Source organism: Cygnus olor, chromosome 19 (assembly GCF_009769625.2).
Source record: "Cygnus olor isolate bCygOlo1 chromosome 19, bCygOlo1.pri.v2, whole genome shotgun sequence".
NCBI classification, from domain to species: Eukaryota; Metazoa; Chordata; class Aves; order Anseriformes; family Anatidae; genus Cygnus; species Cygnus olor.
Window position 1 is genome coordinate 11,076,218 of NC_049187.1, and position 21,123 is coordinate 11,097,340.

At 37.9% G+C, this 21,123-nt stretch overlaps 1 protein-coding gene across 10 annotated transcripts in view; it reads left to right on the forward strand.

Moving 5' to 3' along the window:
* The window catches only part of GAPVD1 (GTPase activating protein and VPS9 domains 1), a 32,972-nt gene that overhangs the window by 7,374 nt on the left and 4,475 nt on the right, over window positions 1-21,123 (forward strand). For 5 of the 10 annotated variants that reach the window (XM_040531357.1, XM_040531355.1, XM_040531358.1 and 2 more), the window contains 25 exons: window positions 684-895; window positions 1,306-2,149; window positions 3,380-3,466; window positions 4,491-4,625; window positions 4,747-4,936; window positions 5,847-5,927; window positions 7,191-7,351; window positions 8,268-8,397; window positions 9,259-9,384; window positions 10,220-10,393; window positions 10,694-10,834; window positions 11,415-11,549; window positions 12,133-12,252; window positions 12,806-12,883; window positions 13,008-13,381; window positions 13,909-13,996; window positions 14,607-14,687; window positions 15,349-15,471; window positions 15,926-16,055; window positions 16,459-16,568; window positions 16,919-17,078; window positions 17,548-17,735; window positions 19,109-19,322; window positions 19,910-19,982; window positions 20,749-20,946. In XM_040531357.1, coding sequence (XP_040387291.1) covers window positions 711-895; window positions 1,306-2,149; window positions 3,380-3,466; window positions 4,491-4,625; window positions 4,747-4,936; window positions 5,847-5,927; window positions 7,191-7,351; window positions 8,268-8,397; window positions 9,259-9,384; window positions 10,220-10,393; window positions 10,694-10,834; window positions 11,415-11,549; window positions 12,133-12,252; window positions 12,806-12,883; window positions 13,008-13,381; window positions 13,909-13,996; window positions 14,607-14,687; window positions 15,349-15,471; window positions 15,926-16,055; window positions 16,459-16,568; window positions 16,919-17,078; window positions 17,548-17,735; window positions 19,109-19,322; window positions 19,910-19,982; window positions 20,749-20,946 — 4,326 coding nt within the window. In that variant the 5' untranslated portion in view covers window positions 684-710. The remainder of the gene's footprint in view (window positions 1-683; window positions 896-1,305; window positions 2,150-3,379; window positions 3,467-4,490; window positions 4,626-4,746; window positions 4,937-5,846; window positions 5,928-7,190; window positions 7,352-8,267; window positions 8,398-9,258; window positions 9,385-10,219; window positions 10,394-10,693; window positions 10,835-11,414; window positions 11,550-12,132; window positions 12,253-12,805; window positions 12,884-13,007; window positions 13,382-13,908; window positions 13,997-14,606; window positions 14,688-15,348; window positions 15,472-15,925; window positions 16,056-16,458; window positions 16,569-16,918; window positions 17,079-17,547; window positions 17,736-19,108; window positions 19,323-19,909; window positions 19,983-20,748; window positions 20,947-21,123) is intronic. The other 5 variants (XM_040531362.1, XM_040531363.1, XM_040531364.1 and 2 more) reach the window with 3 other exon arrangements.

Sequence of the window (21,123 nt, forward strand, 5' to 3'; positions counted from 1 at the left end):
GGAACGTTTTCTGGGTGAGTTGTACCATTGAGAAGCATCTCCAGACTTACTTCCAACTTCTGCCTTCCCTAGGTAGTGGTAATACTTCTTTTTTTTTTTTTCTTTGTTAGTTAGCAGAAAAGTCCAATTAATATATTGAGAGCTTGGTGCCCCTTATACACAGGGTCTCCTTTTTAGGGGACAGCTTTTTGCTCTTTTAATGGACCAGAGGTAACTACCCCCAGATACCTGCACGGTGCTGTGTTATGTGGGCATGCTTTAGAGCAAAGAAGCAAGCACAAAACTCTTTTTCCATGCTCACCAGACAGTAGTCAGAATTGGACTCCTCTTCATCTCCCGAGCTCGTGGCATCGAAGCGGCAGGAATGTCTGCCCCTCTCCAGGTAGTGGCCGGTTTCTCACCCTGCCTGCTGGAGGTGCGGTGTAAGAGGGCTGTGGGTACTGCGTTGCTGGTTCAGGTGATGTGCGAGTTGAAGATGCCGCTCACTGCTGTGCGAGTGTCCCTGATGTGCTGACGTGTCAAGGGGTTAATGAAACCGGCTGTTAGGAAAGCTTACATTAAGGCAGGATGGGCACGGAAATATTTACTGCTGAGCTTGCAGCCTTCTTACTGCTTCATCGGGGCCAACAAAACTAGTTCCTGGAAGTGTTGGAATTCACCTTTTTTTTCCCCTTTTCTTTCAGTGAGTGCTGTGTAGTCCACTGTCAAAGATGGTGAAGCTGGATATACACACGCTGGCTCATCACCTCAAGCAGGAACGACTGTATGTGAACTCAGAAAAGCAACTGATTCAGAGGCTCAATGCGGATGTACTGAAGACAGCTGAAAAGCTGTACCGCACAGCATGGATTTCCAAGCAGCAAAGAATTAATTTGGACAGACTGATCATAACAAGGTGACTAGGAGGGGTGGTAGTGGAGAATCTGTGGGGAGAAAAAACTCTAAACTTCTGTGAATTGCAGCAAATCTATCAGATTTTTCACCCTTATTATCTCGAGTCCTTTGCTGTGCTGACTATCAAAATAGCGAAGTTTTAAAACAAATCTAAACTAGGGTATCTGACTCACCTGAGGCTTGCTTGTTGTCTGTTTAAGCTACCCCCATTTCGTATGTGTATTTGTTTTACTTCTGTTCAGAGTTTATGGGAGCAAACTGTCCTTGTCCCCGAATATGGCAATCGTTTGGGTTAACTGTATGGGAAGGCTTTTTGCCTTGGTGTACCCTTGTTAACAGATTGACCCAGTGATGCCTTCAGGTAAATTTGTTTGCTTACGAGTTACACTGTTTCTGTGTTTTTCCTTAAAGTGCTGAGGCTTCTCCTGCTGAATGCTGTCAGCATGCAAAAATCCTGGAGGACACGCAGTTTGTGGATGGATACAAGCAGTTGGGATTTCAGGAGACTGCTTATGGAGAATTCCTAAACAGACTGAGAGAGAACCCTAGGCTTATTGCATCCTGTCTGGTTGCCGGAGAGAAGCTCAACCAGGACAACACGCAGGGCGTCATCCACACAGTCTTCACCTCCATTTACGGCAACTGCATCATGCAGGAGGACGAGAGCTACCTCCTCCAGGTCCTTCGCTACTTGATCGAATTTGAGCTTAAGGAAAGTGACAACCCTAGGCGGCTGCTGAGACGAGGTACTTGTGCGTTCAGCATCTTATTCAAACTTTTTTCTGAAGGACTTTTTTCTGCAAAACTTTTTCTTACTGCAACTTTACACGAGCCAATCATGCAGCTTCTGGTTGAAGACGAAGACCACCTGGAAACTGATCCAAACAAATTAATTGAGAGATTCTCTCCAGTACAACAGGAAAAGTTGTTTGGAGAGAAAGGCACGGAAAAGTTCAAGCAAAGAGTTCAAGAGATGGTCGACTCCAATGAGGCCAAACTGGTGACCTTGGTGAACAAATTCATAGGCTATCTCAAACAAAACACGTACTGTTTTCCACACAGCTTGCGATGGATCGTGTCACAAATGTACAAAACGCTCTCATGCGTAGACAGGCTGGAGGTCGGAGAGGTCAGAGCAATGTGCACGGATCTCCTTCTAGCATGTTTCATCTGTCCTGCGATTGTTAACCCAGAACAGTACGGGATAATTTCTGATGCTCCTATAAACGAGGTGGCAAGATTTAATCTGATGCAGGTATGACTCCTCCTAAGCTAATCTAAAAAAAATTTTGAAAGAAATGTCCTTGGCTTTTTTTTCCTCTACTGCAACAGGGTGGTACTGTGTTAAAGAGTGCTCTACCTCCGGTCTACAAGATAAATGCTAATACAGTATTTATTGTTGCTGAGAAGGCATGTTCTAAAGTTTATCTGCTTGTTTGCTTAAAATATTCACTTTAAAAATGTTACAGGGTGTATTCCTTTCTCTCTTACAAGAGCTGCAAATGTACTTAGCTTCCATTCTTCATAGTAGCTTTTATAAAGTGTAAATGTGACTGTAAGATGAATTCTGGAATGTATGTAAACTAATGCAGTGCTGTTCTTTCTGATGTTAAGTATTATGCCAGGTATTTAACAAAATAATGAAATATTTTTCTGACAAAAAAACCTCTTGTCAAGCAGTAGTGACCACTATGTAGCTGTGTAGCTGTCTACTCTTTTATTAGAGTATTCCCCAGCCCTCACGGCAAATTTTTGTCTGTGCGAATACTTGGACAATTTAATGCTAGTATATAGAGCCTGTGGGTATTAAATGAGGCTCATTTGGCTGAGGATATGCCCCACACAAGTAACAAAACTTTTTTTAAACGTCTACGAAGTGGACAGTGATCCCCACAGAAAATCATTCCTGTGAATTTTACTCACTACACTTTTACCGCCAGGGCCTAGCATTGGTTTTCAGATACGTTAGCAGTCCTGTCCAGGATCGCTGCTTGCGTGTTGCAGCAGAGGTTGCAGTTGTTGACTCTTTAAAACTGAGAGTAGGTTGCAGTTGGTGATTTATAACGAGTATATTCTCTGATCAAGAGTTGGACCTTTTCCTGGTTTGTTTTTCTCCCCACTTACACTTAGTAAAGTACATACAGCCTTTTAAAATCTCTAGCTTTGAGATAATCGGAATTGAGAGTTGAATCTAGGTCATGTTGTAAAAACAAGCATGCTTTGTTCCTGCGAAGGAAGTATGGATACTCATGGCATACTGTGCATGCAGATTTTCTTATTAAATGCGATGACTGCTTTTTTTTAATATGCTTGCATTTTTTCTGCCCTAAAAGCAAATACAAAACTATCCAATCAGCCAAAAGTATTTATAGTGTTAAATTAAAATGAACGTAGAACGGAGGAGTTGCCTTAACTAATTTTTATAACAGGGTCCATCATGATGATGTTTTGCAGTATTTATTCCTCATAGTTCTTCTCATTTCAGGTCGGGAGACTTCTGCAGCAATTGGCAATGACAGGTTCCGAAGAGGGGGATCCACGTATGAAGAACAACCTTGCTAAATTTGACAAAGTAAGAGTCCAGACTTCAAAAAACCAAGACTCCTGTGTATGCTTCATCCTTCTGCAGCCTCTTTTTTCTGACATTGCAAATGACTTGCTGAGCAGTTAACTTAGGATTTCCGTGTACTGAAAAGCAGATTAAATCCTGCACAGAGCTGGGAACAAAATCTTGAGTACTAGAATTAAGGCTCAGGGATTCTCACTTGTACTTTGACATCATACTTCTTAAAAGAAAATGCAGAAAAGAAATTAAAGCAAGTTACCTTTTAAACTGAAATGCTGAATTACTGTCTGTTTTTTACTGATGTGAAAGAAAACACTTAGATCTGCAGGCAACTTTTCTATGAAATCTAGCGTTTAAAAAGTCATTTGTTGGCACAAGGAACTTCTGTTCGGTTTTTTTTTTTGCTTTTTTGTTTGCCTTTTCCTGTGTTAGTATGACTCCTCCATAGCAATTAGCTTCATCAGAACAATGAAACTAATGATTTTTTATGTACAGCCATATAGTAAAAACAAACAAACAAAAAAACCCCATACACTTAATTTGCTTGTGTAACTTCCAGGTTTTGGTTAATTAAAAGTGCTCTTCAGTCATCATACGAAGTTGCACATCTATTGTACAGGTAATGTTCAGTCAGATTAGAAAGCGATACTGTGTGTTACTTCCTTGTTTCACTTTTAATCTGTGCTCAGCAGATCCTTCAGGAAGGGGCAGCTTATTTGCCATAAACAGTTTAATTCATATTTAAGATCTGAAACTGCTGCTCTGCAATGAAACACTTTAAAAACTGTAAGAACACTTAAGTAGCACTTTTAAATGCAGAAAAGGATTGCAGGAAGTACTAAAACTAACTGCAGACTTTCCTAACCTGTCTTTCAGTGGGTTTAATAATGCATGGTATTTTATCCTAAGATGTTAGAAGTAGGAAGCAAAACTTAATGTTATTATGTAAACTATTTAGCTCTTGTCATAACTTACGTTCTTTTCAACCGCTGGTAAATGGTCTGTCGTTTCAAAACTTCTTCCCTTGCAGAGCTGTGTTGCTGCTTTCCTGGACGTAGTTATTGATGGGCGTGCAGTTGAAACTCCTCCAATGTCTTCAGTTAATCTCCTGGAGGGGCTGAGTAGAACAGTGGTTTACATGACATACAGCCAGCTAACTAGTCTGGTAATATTTTAAGTTCCTAAATAGAATTAATATAAACTTGCACCCATGCATTTACAGATCGGGTAAACAGGGCTGATGATTCACACTGCAATTCTTACCCACCCTACTTCTAAACTTGTAGGTTGGTTTTATGCGGAATGTGATGTCAAGTGATCAACTTAAGGAAGATCGGATGGCTTTGGAAAACTTGCTAGCAAACTTGCCCCAGAACAAACCAGGAAAAAGCAGCAGCCTTGAAATGACTCCGTATAATACCCCACAGCTCTCTCCTGCAACCACTCCAGCTAACAAAAAAAATCGCTTACCAATAGGTAAGGACAGCAAACAGACTTCCTGCATGATTTCTGATACCATGATATATATATATATATTATTTTTTTTTTTACCTTTTTTTAATCATCTTCTTAGGATTATTCTTTGGCTACACCTTCAGGTCCTACTTTTTAGTCTGTAGATGATAGAGAATTTTCTTTTGCATAGATAGCCAGGTATCTTTATTACTTTCTGGTATGAGTGTCGTGAGCTTCCCCACTCTGGACTGAACTGGAGAAGAATGCTGGAGTAGTTGTTAGGCTAATGCAAGGATAGTAAAGGGAAAGTTTGAAGATGGGAAGCAGATCTAGGAGGGAAGATTGCTTAGGAAAGTGGTAAGATGGAAGCTATGACACTTAAATAGTGGGGCAAAATAAGTTTAAAATGATTGTATCATAGAAGGGAGCAAATGTGGAGGAGGAAGAAAAAGAGTAGAACTTTGAGTATGTGTTGAGAAGAGAATCTCGCTTTGTTCTCCATCATTTGTCCAATCTAGTTTCAGTAGTGAAGATACTGTAATGCAATTTTATGTTTTTTTTCCTGTTTTTGAATAGGTTTTCCGAATCTTGAACTTTTCCATTTCAGTAATATTTTCTCTTAATATAAGAAGTGTGGTACTCTTCGTCACTGTGTATTTATGCGGATATGACCAAATGGGATATTTCTGTTCATTTGAGACATTTGGTGTTAGTTTGTAGTAGGATCAAAATACATACAGACAGATAAGTGGCACAGAAAAACAAACCCCAAAACAAACCTATCCCATGTTGTTTTAACTCTGCTGCTGAATGGTTCTGGTCTTAGGCCTATAAAGTAGTGACACAACAAGATTTATTTTATGATACAAAATAGTTTTGTTACTCAAAGTTTTGATTTCTTTTGTTTTACTTTAATGCTTTCGAAATCCAGGACAGCAATTGGCAGCCATTACTGCCTGGGATACTTCTGCTACCAATCTTTCAGCTCATATAACTCTAGTAACCCCTTTTGGTGGGTAATGCCCTCTTTCCGTTCTTTTCTGTGAAACTTACTTATAACACAACTGTCATACTTAAGCATGCTTTTGGTTTACTTTGGCAATCAGTTCTTTTTCAGATTTGGTAATTGATTTCTATATGAAACTCATTCGTTATGTATGTGTAGTTTTTAAGAATACCGTATGTGTATTTGTGGATGATTTTAAAATCAAAATTTGGCTGTTAGTTCTGCATACTTGCCTTGTTTTCCATGGATCAAATAAATAAATAATTGGTGTCACGTTGCCATACTTAGCAATGTTAATTCCCTGTGGGTGTTTTTCCTTCCACAGTGTCAAACATGAAAATGAGGCTAATTGAAAAGACTAATAAATAGTCACCAAATAATCAGAATAAAACACCTGATGTTGAATTTGTGGATCTGCATTTGAGACACATACTAGAATAAATTTTCTCTACTTAGAAGTTTTTCCTCCTAAAATGCAAATTAATTAAACATCGTTTATAAGCCACAGGAACCTAGACCTTTTTTGTTGGTAACAGACTTCCTAATGTTATCAACCAATTTATTAAGGGTCTTTCTGTGATTGGAACACACGATTTTACAAAGGCAGAATCTGTTTTTCAAGAGATCTTTTTGTTTCTCTTTGGGTGCTTTTTAAACTTTGCCTATTACTAGATCAGTGGCAATCTCTTCTAAGGATAGATGTTTTTTCTAGGTTGTGTGGGCATGTATGACTACTATTTAAAGAGGGAAGAAATAGCACATGGTTCTTAAAATATTTCAAACATAAGTATCTTCCTCAATTCCTTTGAATTATATGGATGGAGTAGTCTTTTTAACAAAATGAGTGCAGACATCGTTTTCCCACCTCCAAGCGTATATAGTTGGGGAGCTCCTCTGCAGCTACCACCACATCAAATTCACTGTTACTACTTGGTTGCATTTTTGATTTCACATGTCAAAACTCTGGACCCTTTAAAGTTACTGAAATTTGTGCTCATCTTTGGTGTAAAAATTTGTGCAGGTAAACAGGATGTGACATACGTTGTTTCTCTCAATTTTTATGTTATTTCCTTTTTCACAGTTCAGTACTCAATGTTAAACACTGGTTCCATCTCTCAAATTCTATTAAGACTTGGCATTTTATAAATTTATTAGTATGCATGTTATTAATTTGAAACATTGCAGTTCTGTATCTCCATTGTATTGTCTTTTTTTCTCCCTAAACAAGGAACAGCTTTCTAATGTTGATATTTCAAAACACTTTCTTAGCAACTCGTAGCAGAAGTAGATCAAATATTCTGATGGATCAGCATGGGGATCACGAAGGATCCTCGCAGGAGACTATCCCAGAAGTTCAGCCGGAAGAAGTGCTGGTGATTTCTTTGGGAACAGGTCCACAGATTACTCCAGGAATGATGTCAGAAAATGAGGTATGCAAAATCTATTACAGCTTAGATATTTTGAAAAATACAGCCTCTGTGTTCTTTAATAGCAGAACAATGAAGTTGTGGTGCTTGAATTCAGATAATACATTCAAAACAGTGATTAAAATCTTCACTTGTTTGTTTGTTTTACTGAACTTGGGTATTTTAGCTTTCCAATTTCCACGTGTTAGAAGTTTTTTCTCCTCCCTTAGCATATCTGCAAGTTGTGAAAAACAGTATATTAACACAGGAAAAATGAGGCTGGCAGTTTTATGAAGAGGCTTTGTCATCTAACACGCTTAACAAACTGGGGCTGTTTCTTCTGAGCATGAATAAATTAATTCTATTACCTCCCTGTGTGCTTTGTCCTCTGCATCAAGTGACGTATGTGAATAACAGCACAGGAACGCTGATCCTGATGTTTTTGGCAGCTCAGACTTGAATCACACAAGCCCAGCTTCTTGTGAGGGTGGAGCTGTGGTCGCGTTGCCATGAATGGCTTCAAAATATGTCACTTAGGTTAGGGCTGGTTTTCTAGCCTGTTCTTTCATCGGGCATAGAACAGCATTCTGCTTTCATCTTCGCTGCTTTGCTTGATAGTTGGGATTATCTCCTTCTGCAGCCTTGTGTAACCATCAGTTTCCATATTACATCAGACTGATGGAGTAAGGAGGGAGCTGGTGGGCCTGCTATTAGCAGGGTTTGCCCTATGTTCATATCTTGGTTACCTTACATTTCCTCCAGGCTCTAACTTTGGAGATAAATGTGTTTTTTTCAAATGGAATGTTAGGAGTTTGATTGTACCATTGACATCTACAAAAAAAAGTACAAAAAGCACGTGCAAGTTTTTGTTCACTGTGTAATTATCTGGAAAATAGATTATGTTAAGAAAGTCTTGTTTATTTCCCCCCCAACTCTCCAGGTCTTAAACATGCAGCTCGCAGATGGCGGACAAGGAGATGTCCCTGTTGATGAAAACAAACTCCATGGTAAACCTGATAAAACCTTGCGCTTTTCCCTCTGCAGTGATAATCTGGAAGGAATATCTGAAGGTGAAGGGTTACTTAAGTCTTGAAGAAGCTTTGTCACTTTTTTTCCCCTTATCTGTAAAAGAAACTTCTGTTAAATATAGAATGTCATCTCTGCTGTTTTAAAGATCAAGCTAAGAGCTTGTCTTTTCTGTTAGCCATTCAAAGAAAAAAGTCTGGAACTGAACTTTGACCTGCAAAGGCATAACTTAGTCTGAGAATTATGACCAAAAACAGTAAGTGTATTTAGAAGAAGAAAACAGCGTTTTTGTTGTTGTTGTTTTTTTAATTAAATGCACAACTAATTATTAAAGATAATCTAACTTTCCTCTAAACTTAGAGTTCTCAGACTTTTTTTTTTCATAATGTTTTAATAAACTATTACATATCTCGGAATGGTTTCTGGACTCAGGACAACTCCTTTATATTAACCTCAGACACAACAAAGCAGAAGTTTATCTGTGGTGTCGAAGAGGTCTGTACAAATTATTTAGTGTGCTTTATTTTTTATAACTTCTGTAATGTAGTTCTTGCTCTCTTTCTTCTCAAATAAACAATAATTAAATAAAAGACAAAGGCTTTATTGACTTTCAGTTGAAGTATGGCGATGGTGAGATTCTAGATATCTCTGGTAACCTATTTGTAGGTTATGATAGTCAGTATGGTCCTTCATACATGTGAAGTATAAATCATAGTGCAGATTAAGAATCTACAGAGTAGGGATCAAGAGTAGCAAAACACTTTGTTCATCAGTTCAGTATTTTGTATTGGAACAACTACTTAATTTCTCTTAATTGTTGTTGTTAATTGTGTCCTGGATTGTTAATCCTGTATATTTGGAAACTGTTATTCAAATTAGATTTATGGTAAAATGTATTTTCACAGGTCCTTCAAATCGCTCCAACTCTGTATCATCTTTGGATTTAGAAGGAGAGTCTGTATCAGAGCTTGGTGCAGGCCCCTCTGGGAGCAATGGTGTTGAAGCCCTGCAGCTGTTAGAGCATGAACAAGGCAGGTGCTAATTCTCTGAAACAAGTGCATGAGGTGCTGTAGATGCTAAAGCCAAAGTTCTGTGGAAAAAGGTTGAGAAATTTACTAGTTTGGGGAAAAAATAAGGAAATGTTCACCCTGTGCAATCAGTCTTGCATTTATTTCTGTGGCGTTTTTGTTTTTCCTCCTAGAAATATTTCTTGCAGTCCACAGGAAAAGAAAATTGCATGGAATTTTGAGACTTAAGTCCTTTATAGGAAACTGCTTGTAAAGTTTTGTTTGATACTTAATTTCCCTTTAAGGGAATAAGGTGGTCTAGCTTGGAGTAGTCTTAAAGCAGCTGAATAGCTTTCTGTTTAACATAAATTTGTGAAACACTGGAACGGGTTGCCCAGAGAGGTTTTGGAGCCTCCAACCTTGGCGATTTTCAAAACATGACCATGAGCAACCTGCTGTAATTGACCATGTTTTGAACAGGGGGTTTGGACTTGAATGATCTCTGGAGGTCCCTTCCAGCTTCAACAATTCTGTGTTAAGTTTTTTATTGGAATTGTATAAGTTTCTTGGTAATGTGTTAAATTTTATCCATTACTTTATCTGTCAGTTTGGTTGATAGGTCACCATGTGTTTTTTAAGATTCTTCTTACATCTCAGATGTACTTAAACATTGCTTTCAGGGAGCATCTCTTGAATTGTATAATAGTGCTTTACAGGCCTTACTTGTAAACACTATCTTATGTGACAGAATTAGTGTTTGTGCTTTTTTTTTCCCCCTTTAATGTACTCTTACAGATTTTCAATTAGAAGTAATCAGAGAAGCCTTTCAAAAAATTCAGAACTTTTTATTTTTATATAGCCACAACTCAGGATAATCTTGATGACAAGCTCCGTAAATTTGAAATCCGTGATATGATGGGGTTGACTGATGACAGAGATATATCAGAAACTGTCAGCGAAACTTGGAGTACAGATGTCTTGGGTAGCGACTTTGATCCAAATATTGATGAAGACCATTTGCAAGAAATTGCAGGTAACTCAGTCGTGCATCTGGTATGTTAAAATGCTTCATGCTTGCTGTGAAATGGTGAAGCTCCAGAACCCTTCTCTCTTTCTAAATAGGTGTTTTCATTGATTAAAGTGGAGCTGCTCTGTAGGAGGATTTTGTGTGCATGACTTGTATTGTGTTTGGTTGCCCATTTTTATCTTTGTAACATTGTCTTCATTATTAGTTTATTAAGGACACTTACAAGAGAAAAATAAGAACACGTTGTGTTAGACTTATCTTCAGAAAGTATACATCTAGTTATACATTTCTGCTTTACTTTTGCAGGTGCAGCTGCAGAGAACATGCTAGGCAGCTTGCTGTGTTTACCAGGTTCAGGATCTGTGTTGCTTGATCCTTGCACAGGTTCAACCATATCAGAAACCACAAGCGAGGCCTGGAGTGTGGAAGTATTACCAAGTGACTCAGGTCAGAATTACGTAGCTTGTATTTATTACTTTAGTGTGAACCAGAGGCATATAATTCAAAGCAACAACCTCTTCCTCTGTTTCCTCAAGAAACTCTTGTTGTAAGCTTAAGTTAATATTTGTGAATACTTCTAGTATTAGAAGGATGTATTATTCCTAGGCAGAGAGAAGATAAAAAGTGTTGTAAGACTTACTGTTACTTAATAAATTCTTAAGGGCTGAAAAAGGAGAGAAGGGAATGCAAAGCAAAATTGTTTGGTCTTTTTTATAGTGATGTTTAGTAGTGCTATATTTGATCACGATTTACTTTGGTTGTTTTGGCTGTATACTGTTGTCTCTAAGTAATACAATACTTAAACTGATAAGAACTTGTCAAAATGCCTATGCAAATAGGGCATTGCTATCTGTGCAGAGTCCTGCCTTCTATGTATGGAGAAAACTTGCTGAAGTGGTTCAGTTAGCTTAAAAATTAATATTCCAAATCAAGCCTCACACTCTTCTTTTTGTATGTGAATTTTAAGGGAGCCTAGCATTGAGTAATGATGCTTTTCCTCTCTTCTCTATGTTGTCTCCCTTTTTAGAGGCCCCAGACCTAAAACAGGAAGAAAGACTGCAAGAACTGGAAAGCTGTTCTGGGCTGGGTAGCACATCTGATGACACAGATGTAAGGGAGGTCAGCTCTCGACCCAGTACACCAGGCCTCAGCGTTGTATCAGGTGTGTTTAATTGTGTCTGAAAACACATTGGTATATTAGAACATAGTCAGCATCTGCTCTGCTGCATTTGCTTTAGTTTCATGAGCAAAAAATTATGTATAACTTTTTGTACTCATTCTGGGATTTTCAAAGCTGTAATTCTTTATTTAACTTAGAAAATTAAAAAAAAAAGTAGCAATGCATAGAATACTGTGTGGTACAGTAGTAATGGTTAGTAGTGGAGCATTGATTTAGAGGAAACTCCTAACTTTCTTGTATTTAGTTTATTATCATAACTTTAAGTAAATCGGCATACATGTACTTAGTTAGAGTTCCTAGTTTTCCACAAAGTATTTATCAGAGTGAAATATCTTTCTAATGCACGTTTTCAAAGTGTATTCGTGGGTATGTTAAAACCATTGAATATGTAAAGCAGAAATATAAAATCTTATTTTACAGTTATGGAAATTTGGAATGCTTTTAAGTGCTGCTGTCAGTTAGAACTTGATTATTGCATTGTTCACCAAACATTTTAACAGCTTCAGGATTTTACATCCTTTTTGTCTGGAAGAGTATTTAAGGTGCTTCTTTTGTTATATGTAAGGTATTAGTGCAACATCTGAAGATATTCCTAATAAGATTGAGGATCTCAGGTCTGAATGTAGCTCTGACTTTGGGGGAAAAGATTCTGTGACAAGTCCTGACATGGATGAAACAGCCCATGGTAAGTAAGATACCAGTAAATGAGAAGTAAAAACTCTGATAACTGAGGTCTCACAACATTAGTAAAAGTGATGTATTTATAGTGGATATTGAGAATCCCCAAATTTTTACGTTGTAGTAGGAACACAGTAGAAGCTTAGAGAATACTCCTTCTCTCCTAGTTTTTTCCCTGTTTCAAAGATCTGGTGGCTGAGAAGTTCAGTATTTTCCTTATTTCTAGCATTGTATTTGTTTGGCAAAGAGATGCCGGTATTTTATAGCACTAGAGCTTGATCCTTCGATCTAAGATTGCCTTTTGCTAATTCTGTTCGATTGCATTGATTGTTTTCTTGCACTTTGGAATTGGTCTGCTCCTCAAGATTTTCCCCATTTTTGTGATGCAGTTCTTTGATCATTTGGGCACATTAGACAGGAATCTTTCCGTATCAGAATATCTTTAATGATTTTTTAGAACATAAGTTCTGTGAACTGTTAGTGAGGGCTGTTTTTTCAATGTCCCTCACATGCAAGTGGTTCTTTGAACAATGCTAACTTTTTTTTAACCTGTGTTTCAGGAGCTAGTCAGTTGACATCTCCTCCTTCTCAGACAGATTCTTTGCTTGCATTGTTTGACCCTCTGTCATCAAATGAGGGTAAGTGGTAAAGAATAAGCTTTGTTAATAAAAATTGCCATTCAATACTTCTATGTTAGTATCAGCTAATTTGGATGAATATTAACAGAAATGTGTGTGGCTTCTTTTATGTTTATTACCTCAGGTGTATCAGCTGTAGTAAGGCCTAAAGTACACTATGCAAGACCATCTCACCCACCACCAGATCCACCGATTTTGGAAGGAGCTATGGGAGGTAATGAGGCCCGATTGCCAAACTTTGGGTCTCACGCTTTAATTCCAACTGATCTAGAAGCGTTCAAGCAGAGGCATTCTTACCCAGAAAGGCTAGTCCGCAGCAGGAGTTCAGATATAGTGTCATCAGTTCGGAGACCTATGAGCGATCCTGGGTGGAACAGACGTCCTGGTAACGAGGAGAGGGAACTTCCAATGCCAACCACCAACACTGGGACAGCCGTTCTGGTGGCTGCATCTCAGTCGTCGTCTTCATCTCCCAGTAAAGACTCCTCTAGGGGAGAGGTGAGGTTCCTGTTTATCATTTTGTGTTGTTGTTTGTTTTTTTTCCTAGCGTGCCCACTATCATTATGCTTCTCATGCCAGAAAGCTGTTAGTAAATGTTTTTAACCAAGGAATTACAATGTATTGTGGGTACTTCTTAAAAATTGGCCAATGATTTGCAAACTAAAACTACAGGCGTTCAGATTGACTTAAACCTACCTGCTTCCTCTTAAATTTACTGGATAAGCTTTACTTGACTTGGTAGGACTTCAGAAATAGTTCTGTTGTATTGCTAAAATGGAAAATGCTGCAGCTTCCTGAAAAGCAATTGATTAAAAAAAATAAATTATTTTCACAGCATTTGTGTTGTATTCTTGGCTGTCCTCCTCAGGAGGGGTATTTCTAACTTAACCTGCTCTGGCTTTCTGTACTCTGCCATAGTTCTGTTTTTACAGTTGATAAAGCATAACCTGTAGCTGTTGAGGAGAAATTCTGTCTTTACACGTGATGTGGTAATGTACTAAAATACATATTCCATCCCTCTACAGATTGAAGAGCGAAAAGACAGTGATGATGAGAAGTCTGACAGAAACAAGCCATGGTGGAGAAAACGTTTTGTGTCTGCCATGCCCAAAGGTAGGATCATGTCTGTCTGGTTTTGGTGCTTTAGCACATGATGCCTTTTTATTTTATCTTTAGTCACTTCCATAGAATTTTTTACTGTTTCATAACATAATCCTCACAGCATCAATGTGTGACTATAAATAACAATATCAGTGTTTTAATATTGCTTTATTTGGTCTTCTGTTTCACAATGTATTGTCTTTACATCTTCCCCCTGGACTTAATAATGGGAAGGAGTTGCCAGAAAAGATTCTTGTCATTACAACCAATATTTGAGTTATGACTGTTGGCTAAATTAAAGTACAAATTAAAAATAAATAGAAATGGAAACCAACATGACTCCTAATAATTTCACAGAATGTACTGGAAGGCAAAGCTGTTTTTAAAAAATAAAAAAAAATAAAAAAAAAAAAAAGGAGCGCTCTGCCTGGCTCTTGGTAGTATTTTTGTTAACGGTAGAGCTTACTGCATATGGTGATAATACAGTTTAGCTCCACCTCACAGATAGGCTTTTGATGATGTTTATTTGGTGACAAATTTCCTCGTTAGCCATTTTTTTAAAGTTTCTTCAGTCTGGATTTTATCTCAGCATAGTCCCTGATAAGCTACCTTGCATTTTCAGCTCCAATTCCATTTAGAAAGAAAGAAAAACAGGAAAAAGACAAAGATGACATGGTGCCTGACAGATACTCAACACTTCAAGGTATGTGAATAATATCATCATAGAAATTTTTGCTTGTAACATCCCCTTTAAAATTCCAGAGTGCCCATTAGGTGTCCAATACCAGAAAGAAATGCACTATTATAGTTAATGTTCACAACTGGCTTTCTGAATAAGGAAGTGGATAAAGACTTGTTTCCTTGAAGACTGATTTTTAAATTGTCATGATGCTTCTGTCAATAGTACTGGAACCTTGGCTCAAGTCTTCTTTTTTTTTTTTTTTTTTTTTGTCTCCATTAAAAGGCTTGCGTCCTTATCATAGCTGAGCTGTAAGGCTAGCTGCAGACGCATTCCTGTGATAATTTCTTCAGTGCTAAATTTAAACATAATTTGGACCTGGGTGTTGAGTTTTCTATTTGCCTAGTCATTTCTAGAAGTCTTCAAATAGACAAGAACTGTTTGTGTATACAGTATAAATATGCCAAGGATTTGACTTCATTTGCTCGCTTTCATTGCACTTTATTTTTTTTCCTGCTTTTGCTTCAGACCTCATAAATGTATTTGAATTGTGGTTTTATGCAACACAAGCAGCTATTTGTTTTGGCTAAGGCAGAGTCCAGATGCGTGGGTCTAAATTTTTGTATTTAGCTTTCAGTTGTCACAATATAAGGTTAACTCCTTTTGTTTTTAATGGTCTTTTCAGATGATCCCAGCCCAAGGCTCAGTGCACAGGCGCAAGCTGCAGAAGATATTCTGGATAAATACAGGAATGCAATTAAGCGAACCAGTCCTAGTGAAGGAGCTTTAGTAAACTATGACAGTGGAGGTGAGAACCTGGCTTTTATAGTCATCACTGACATAGTTTTTCCTCCTTAAAGATAAAAAACACTTCAGTGTTCTAGACAAATGTTAGTGCTAACACCTGAACAATGTGAGCTTTAAAACAGGAACGTTTTCTCATATAACCTGTAGAGTAGTTTGTCTGAGAATTAAATTAGTATTCCCAAGGGCAACTCTTCTATGTTGCCATTGAGGTGGCTGTTTAAAAAAAGCAAACTGGCAAGAGATGTGCTATTAAGAAACGGATACTGAAGAAGTATATTGTCTTTGAAAACTGTTGCAATTTCTTCTTAGTAACTTGCAGATTGCGTATTATTCAATATAGGTCTTCCACTTATTCAGAACAAGTTATTTTATTTGCTGTCTTTGTTTCTCCTAGAGTATTAGTCTAGGTTCTTCTTCGGACTCCTTCACTCATGTGTAACTTTTTATTTTCATAGAGACTACAGGGGATGGTGAGAGCGTGCATGACTCTCCACGTGATGAGGCTTTGCAAAACATGTCTGCAGATGATCTACCAGACTCTGCAAGTCAAGTAGCCCAGCCACAAAGTTCTGCTTTCTCCTATAGGTAAACATATTTGCGAGTTTAATCGTAACCACAAAGCAGAAGTAAAAGCTGAAGCCATGTGATTGATTCCCACAAATATCAGTGTGGATAATGGTGTCTTCCTTAATTGTATATTTCTATGTGCTTTTAGTTTTGAGCATCTCAGACTGTTCTATTTCCACTGAGGTAGTGAGGGATGTTGTAATTTGAGAGGAGAGAGCAATTCATTGGAAAAACTCATGTGAAACTGGTCTAGGTGGTATATCAAAAGAACTGATACTCGAAAGTCTTGACAACATAGGTGTATTAAAATTATGTTAAATAACACTTAGTAAGTTTAAAATAAAACAACAAAAACAAAAAACATAGACTGCTTAATGAAGAAGCTGTGTTTGCATTTAAGAAAATACTTTTCCTCTTTAAGGGATGCAAAGAAGAAATTGAGGTTGGCTCTTTGTTCAGCAGATTCTGTTGCCTTTCCAATGTTGACACATTCAACAAGGAATGGTCTACCAGATCACACAGACCCTGAAGGTAAATTTTCTTTATGCATTCCAGTGTTTTGTACTGTATTCATCTCCTCTCTTCTGCTGTCTAATGACGCCTGTACTGCAGGTTATAGGTTTATTTGCAGACAGGTCAATCTGTCTTCTTGTCTGGTCCTCTTCACATTTCAGAATAATTCTAAATAGTAAGTAAGGTGGTGATATGAAGACTTACCCCTTGATACCTGGGAAGTTCAGAAATACTTAACACTCATTGCGTCATGTACAGAAGTTTTGGTTTAAACTACTGCATGCGTGTCTCCCATATTCAAGAGCGTTGTTCCATTTTCATTATGCCTACATCCTTTTCCTTAATAATTTTTCTTTTTTCTTTATTAGATAATGAAATAGTGTGCTTCTTGAAAGTTCAGCTAGCTGAAGCTATTAACCTTCAAGACAAGAACTTGATGGCCCAGCTGCAAGAAACAATGCGATGTGTAAGCCGCTTTGATAACAGGACCTGTCGAAAGCTGCTGGCCTCTATTGCAGAGGACTATAGGTTTGTTCTGTATCTCATTATTAGTGGGTTTATGAATTCATATACTTACTCACTAACAGATTGGAAAGATCCATTTTGATTTAAATTGTACTTTACCAAATCAAGTATTATATTTCTGCTTTCCCACAAAATGATGAAATTTTCTCCTATTTCTGGGAATGGCTTAAAGTTTGGACCTTAAGTCAGTTCTGGTAGAAATAAACTTGAATTAAATCAGTTTGTGGCTAATGTTCAGCTCTTAACACACAAAAGAGGCAGTTTAGAATTTGCTTTTGTCTTGCATTCTGGAGTGCTGCATGGGCAGTGAATTCAAGCAGAGAAGTCTGTGTAAGACTGAATTTCCTAATTCAGGTGTTACTTTGTTTTAAAAACAGCAGGTTGGAGATTATTCTTGCACTACAGCTCAACAGTTTATAAAGCTATTATTTTCTATCTTCTCTGTGAATCTAATGTAGAACACTTCTTTTAGGAAAAGAGCTCCATATATCGCTTATTTAACTCGGTGTCGCCAAGGTCTGCAAACAACACAAGCACACTTGGAAAGGCTGTTGCAAAGAGTTTTGCGAGATAAAGAAGTGGCCAACAGATACTTCACTACAGTATGTGTGAGGTTACTGCTCGAGAGCAAAGAAAAGAAAATAAGGGAGTTTATTCAAGGTAAGATTAATGCAGACTGTGGATTGTTTATATTCCTTCACTCTGTATTTATGTACCGTCTTGGGTTAATATTTTAAAGTATAACTTCTGATCTGAGGAGTGGATTCCTAAAACAGTCTTCATTTCAGCTAGTGAATTAATGGCTCAAATGTACAGACTACTGTGATTCAACATTGTGTTGTGTCAGCTGAGCTGTGGTAACTGTCTGTGTTTTTCATGGGCTAGAATGAAAGTAATTTCACCTCACCTGGCCTTAAAAGTGATGCTAAGTCATATTATCTAGCATCTGCTCCAAGCAAGAACACTGTTAAGCAATTAAGATCAACTGACTAATTATGAAATGATAAATTAAGTTGCAGCATTTAGTCATCAGTACAGATCCTGTAGTTGTATCTTAGAAGATGTGGAGAACAGTAGTAATTTGAATGAGATGAATCAAAGATACAAAAATGTCATAGCATAAGGAATATAGGCACAGGAAGACAACTCTCAAAACAGGGCCTCTTAGAACAAACTATTTCTGTTATATATGCACATACCTGACTTAATGAAGCACATAAGAAATTTGGAGTCAGTTCTTGTTCCTGGAGCAGATAGTGCTGTATATTAAATCTGTCTGAATAGGCTGGTATTAGTATAAGAATTTATATCTACCGGGATTAAATTCTGGTAACAAGATTCAGTGACCCAGAAAAGGAGTTAAGCCCTTTCATTGGACAGAAAGAAGGCAGCTATTTCTGGATGATCTAAAAGAGAAATTGGCAACTGTGGCATTTAGGCTGCTGGCAGATGTGAGTGGCAGTTGTCTTCTGATCCAGAATGCTATAAATACGATGCTTATGAATGGCCAGTGATTTGGTCACGCTGCATTAACTTGGCTGCATCACTCGTTCTGTATTTTGTAGATAAATGTGAACGTTGCAACTATGCATACTTAATAAAGGTAGGGGTAGAAAATAGTACACACGGGTTTTCTTGATTTTATTTATTTTTCCCTCTCCCTGACAACTTTGTGTGCACTCATTCCAACCAGTTCTAGTGATTGTTCTGTGTTATCTCTGTGGGTGGCGAGAAAGAAAGTACAAGAATTGGTACTGCAGAGGAAGTGATTGATACATTATCAAGTATTTTGTCTGTATGCTTTGCTAAATATGGTCTATATGCTTTTCCTTTAATTCCTTTGCTTAATTCAGGTGTTCTTGCCTGAATTTCCCTGACCAGGGTGTGGGCAAAACAGAGCCCCAGTGTTGCCTAGCGAGAAGTCTGAAATGTATTCTGAGCTCTTCTTTCCAGAAAAATTTCTAGGAAATGTTTTTGTTTGTTTGTTTGTTTTTTAAACTTTAACTGAATGTGCTTTTTTTGCTTTTTATCAGATTTCCAGAAACTTACGGCAGCAGATGATAAAACAGCCCAAGTTGAAGATTTTCTTCAGTTCTTATACGGGGCGATGGCTCAGGATGCCATATGGCAGAATGCCAGTGAAGAACAGCTTCAGGATGCACAATTAGCTATAGAGCGCAGCGTGATGAATCGCATTTTCAAACTTGCATTCTACCCTAATCAGGATGGAGATATTTTGCGCGACCAGTAAGTTACTGCAATTTGAAGTACCTGGTTTCTCTTTTGCAGTTGGTGCAGAAGGAAGCTCTGCGGTCTTCATGTGACAAACTTGATTGTCGTAAGGCCATCATGCCATACAAACTTGTTTTCTTTTAGAACATTTTGTACAAAACCAAAGAAGTACTTTAGCATCACATGCAAAAGTTTGTGTTTGCAGCAAACAGCTAGAATGAAATAAAATTTTAAGTATAATGACTTGAGATACAGACTTTCAGCTCTGCAGGTGTGTATGCTGAGAATAATTGAAATCTGCTTCCGGACTTGCTCTTTCCATTTTCTGTTTTAGTACAGCACTCTCCATGCATTTAGGTGTTTTGCCGCTTTTTAGAACATGTTTTTTGAATGCTTTACTGGCTGCATAATTGAACGTGATTGTATGGCAAAATCCTGCGTGTCACTTACTGACCTAATGTCCATTAGCCGGGACCACCGTGATATACATTCCTGAAGATCTTTCTTACAGTATACCAAACCTGAAACTAGTGGGAAACCCCAGGGGACTACTGGCTGGCTGCTGCTTACCTCTTACTCTTATTTTTTGTGTTTGTTTTTAGGGTCCTTCATGAACATATACAAAGGCTATCTAAAGTAGTGACTGCAAACCACAAAGCACTTCAGATACCTGAGGTAACAACTCCTTTCCTTTGCTTTGTGCGTTGAGGTTCTTGGGTTTTGATTTTGGTGTTTGTGATGAGGGGAGGATTGTTTTGCTTTACATCTAGAAACATTGTTTTTCTATCTGTGCCAGCTGTAATCCCCTGCAGGAAAAACACTGCGCCAATACTAAGATGCAGTAACTTTCTGATAGTTTCCTTCAAAAGACAAGACTTCAACCCTTTATATTTCTAATGTGATTCATAGGCTATAGCTGTGGTTTGCAGTTACCAAGTTAGCTTTCAGAACTAGCCATCATTAACAGAACCTTGACACATCTCTGAATTTGCACAGCATTTTCAATTTTCTCATGGTTAATAAGGTAACTAAAAGCAGGTTGGTAGGCTTAAGAAGTCTGCGAGAGGCTGAATGTTTGCAGCCTTCCTAGTTCAGTGCTTGAGCTGTGTGACTCCAAACAGTGAGCATTCATAAAGCTGCTCATAGGGAAGACAGAGACATACAGCTCTACCTTCTTTCAAAATAGTGTACTGGAGAAGGCAGTAATAAGTACAGGCTAATTATGTTAATTGCACATACAGCATTGTCTCCTTGTAGTTTTTCATTATAATACAGCAGGAAGCGACCTTTTTTCTGAGTGTAATGCAACCATCTTGACCTAGAGCTTCCTGCTAGTCTGGAGCCTTGCTCCTGCCTGCAAGTCTGTGGTACCTCAGATCCTTTGTGGCGCACATTAGTAGCTTGGACAAATGAGAACAGGCAATGTGTTTCTTTTTCCTAGGTATATCTCCGGGAGGCACCGTGGCCATCTGCACAGTCTGAAATCCGCACAATAAGCGCTTACAAAACCCCCCGAGACAAAGTACAGTGTATCCTGCGAATGTGTTCAACAATCATGAACCTGCTTAGTCTGGCAAATGAAGATTCAGTACCTGGGGCAGATGATTTTGTTCCTGTTCTGGTCTTTGTTCTCATAAAGGTGAGTTCTTCTGCAAAGATCACAAACTTCAATTAATTCTTTTAATAAGCAAGCACACATTAGGAAGAAAAATAATTCATTTGGGTAACTGGAAGCATGCTAAACTTAAAACAAACAAACAAACAAATTCAGCATGTTTAAATAGAAACATCAGAAATGTGATCACAGTTACGGTTT